General features: G+C 29.3%; 1 protein-coding gene across 1 annotated transcript; it reads left to right on the top strand.

Annotated features, from left to right (window-relative positions):
• Positions 1-435, top strand: LOC123922234. Its single transcript, XM_045974971.1, has one exon. It carries the CDS (start codon positions 1-3, stop codon positions 433-435), a length of 435 nt encoding a protein of 144 aa, XP_045830927.1.
• The last annotated feature ends 2,122 nt before the right edge of the window (positions 436-2,557 follow it).

Here is a 2,557-nt window from a genome sequence, read left to right as displayed (position 1 = left end):
ATGAATATTCAGAAAAATCCAATATTTGAAAAATTTAGAAACAATGAACTTTCATTTGCTCACCAACTAACCACACTTTTTAAGGATATAGTGGCTAATGGAGAGTATGCTTGGGCACAAACAAGTGGCATATTACCACCTAATGTATACTCCGATAATGAAGCCGATAATGATGTGTATCTCCCAAGCCTAAAGAACCTTGGATTAGATATGGAAGAAGGCTCAAGTGATAGTGAAGATGCAAGTGTTGAGGCAACAAGTGAATTTGCAAAAGTTAACTTGAATATTTCACATAGAGCTATTAGACAAACTAGTAGACAAAAGAGAGAAAAAAAACAATTGTTCCTGAAAAGAAAGACCAAGAAAAAAGCAGCTCCTTTATTAGCAATAGGGGAGACTGGTAAACAAATTGATCTCTTATTTCAATTTATATGATGTTATGTAACCTTAAGTGCATTATTTTAGTTTTTGAGTACCATGCTTTGGAGAATAGCAATTCATAGTACCATGTTGCTCTCATATTTCATTTATCTTTTGAGTTTCTTATTAATTTGTTTCTATCTTATGATAGGTTACTCTCTATTAAAATATCAATTATGCCACTAAAACAAACATAAATTATATAAAATCAATTCTACTGCCACAAAACCAAACATATACATAAACATTTTTCTAACCGGGGATCATTAAAATGGTATAGTGTAATATATTACAAAGTTAAAGGACGAATTTGGTACTTAGAAAATCTAGCAAGACCAACATGATACTCAAAAAATTTAAAGGAGCAATTTGTTACTAACGTTAAACTTAAACCAAGATGCATTTAACCTATTTTTTTTGTCAAATAGTATAGTCGATAGAAATTCATCTTTTAAAATAAATAAGTGAAAAATTCCAAATTTAAACTTCACCCCTGCATAGATAATGTGATATCCCTATGAGCTATGCTCACGGGTACATTTGAAAGTAAATATTTATATGTCAAAATTAATCGGGACAAATTTGATTGTCCGATCAGATCGAACCATCCACATTTAAAGAAGATTTATTCTTTCATTTTAAACCACATTGATTCTAGACCGTCTAATCTTGTCATGACCAATTCAATTCTATTTAATGCTATTATTCCAATATAAATTTAATGTATTGTAAATGATATTTTAGTAAATATAACAATTTTCTTAATAAGTGTGGAACAACACATTTTGACTTATAAATATAAGGCTAGAGGGAGTATTTAGTGGGTTCTAATTATTTAGTAATTTATATTTGAAAACACTTACCTTTCTCCTCTAAGTCGACAGAGGCATTACAACCGTAATTCTTCTTTTTTCTTGGTTCATTCATTAGAGAGGGGCAATTTAGGATCAATTTTGATCCAGAATCACCCCTCTTGATTGTTTTTTTATTTCTTTTTCGATTCAATAAGTGATTTACACATAACTTTAGGTTTTATTTGAGTTTTTCCTTTGTGATTTCTCCGTTTATCCCGCCTTAGTGCGGAGTTGTTTGTTATCCCGTCTTCGTACGGTGTTTGTCCCGTCTTTGTACGGTGTTTGTTTTGTTTAAATTTGCAGATTTGTTTCAATCCAAATTCAGAATAGATTCAATGATTTTAGAGTCGTCAATGTTGTAGATTCGGAGGCATGACTATTCCAGACACTTGGAGTTTATTATATCAATTGTAGGCTTTGTCATATTTGTAGACATTGAGCCGTTTTATGCTATTAACTCGGATGCTGTGAGCTTGTTCGCAGATTCATCCTTTTTAGTTTTTAGCGAATTTGAATATGTAATGATTTCGATTGATGTACTCTGCCTATTTGAATGAATATCGTTTTTCGTAAAAAAATAATAATTTGAAAACACTTTAAAACTTCAAATTAGAAAAAGAAAACAAATGGAGAGATCTAAACTCAAACTTCAAATCAGTGTTTTAAAAATCGGACTGGTCATCGAACCGGCGAGGTCACTGGGTTAACGGTTCATTGATCGAACCACAGGGTTACTGGTCGAATCGCATGATAAACCGGTGAAATGAATCAGTCTCTATAATAAAACTATATAGTTATTAAACCAGTCGAATCGGATAACTCAGTCTTTAAAAAAAGAATCATAAAAAATATGAAAATTTTATAAAAAAAAATGCATAAATTTTATAAAACAAGGTCACATACCACTAGTAATAATAAATAAATTTATATATAAAGAATGTGATATACAAATAAATTAATATTGTTTATAGGTTTTAAAAGAATAAATAATAATTTTATGTCTTAACAAAAAAAAAAACCGTATATTAAATATACTTGACATTTTTTTATTTGGTTAAAAAGAAAAGTAACAATTTTATAATACTTTGAGCTATTAATTTGAATGTCATATTACTAAACAATACTCCATCCGGACACACATATAAGAAAAAATGAACTTTTTAGATTCATTGAATAATATATATTTGAACTTGTATTTGGACTAATATAGTCTAAATACATCTATTATTCAATGAATTTATAACGTGTATTTTTTCTTATATTTTGGTCCGGATGGAGTATTA

The sequence above is a fragment of the Trifolium pratense genome, linkage group LG4, assembly GCF_020283565.1.
Source record: "Trifolium pratense cultivar HEN17-A07 linkage group LG4, ARS_RC_1.1, whole genome shotgun sequence".
Classification (NCBI taxonomy): Eukaryota; Viridiplantae; Streptophyta; class Magnoliopsida; order Fabales; family Fabaceae; genus Trifolium; species Trifolium pratense.
Note: the sequence above shows the minus strand (reverse complement) of the source record. Positions and strands in the feature narration are given on the sequence as shown.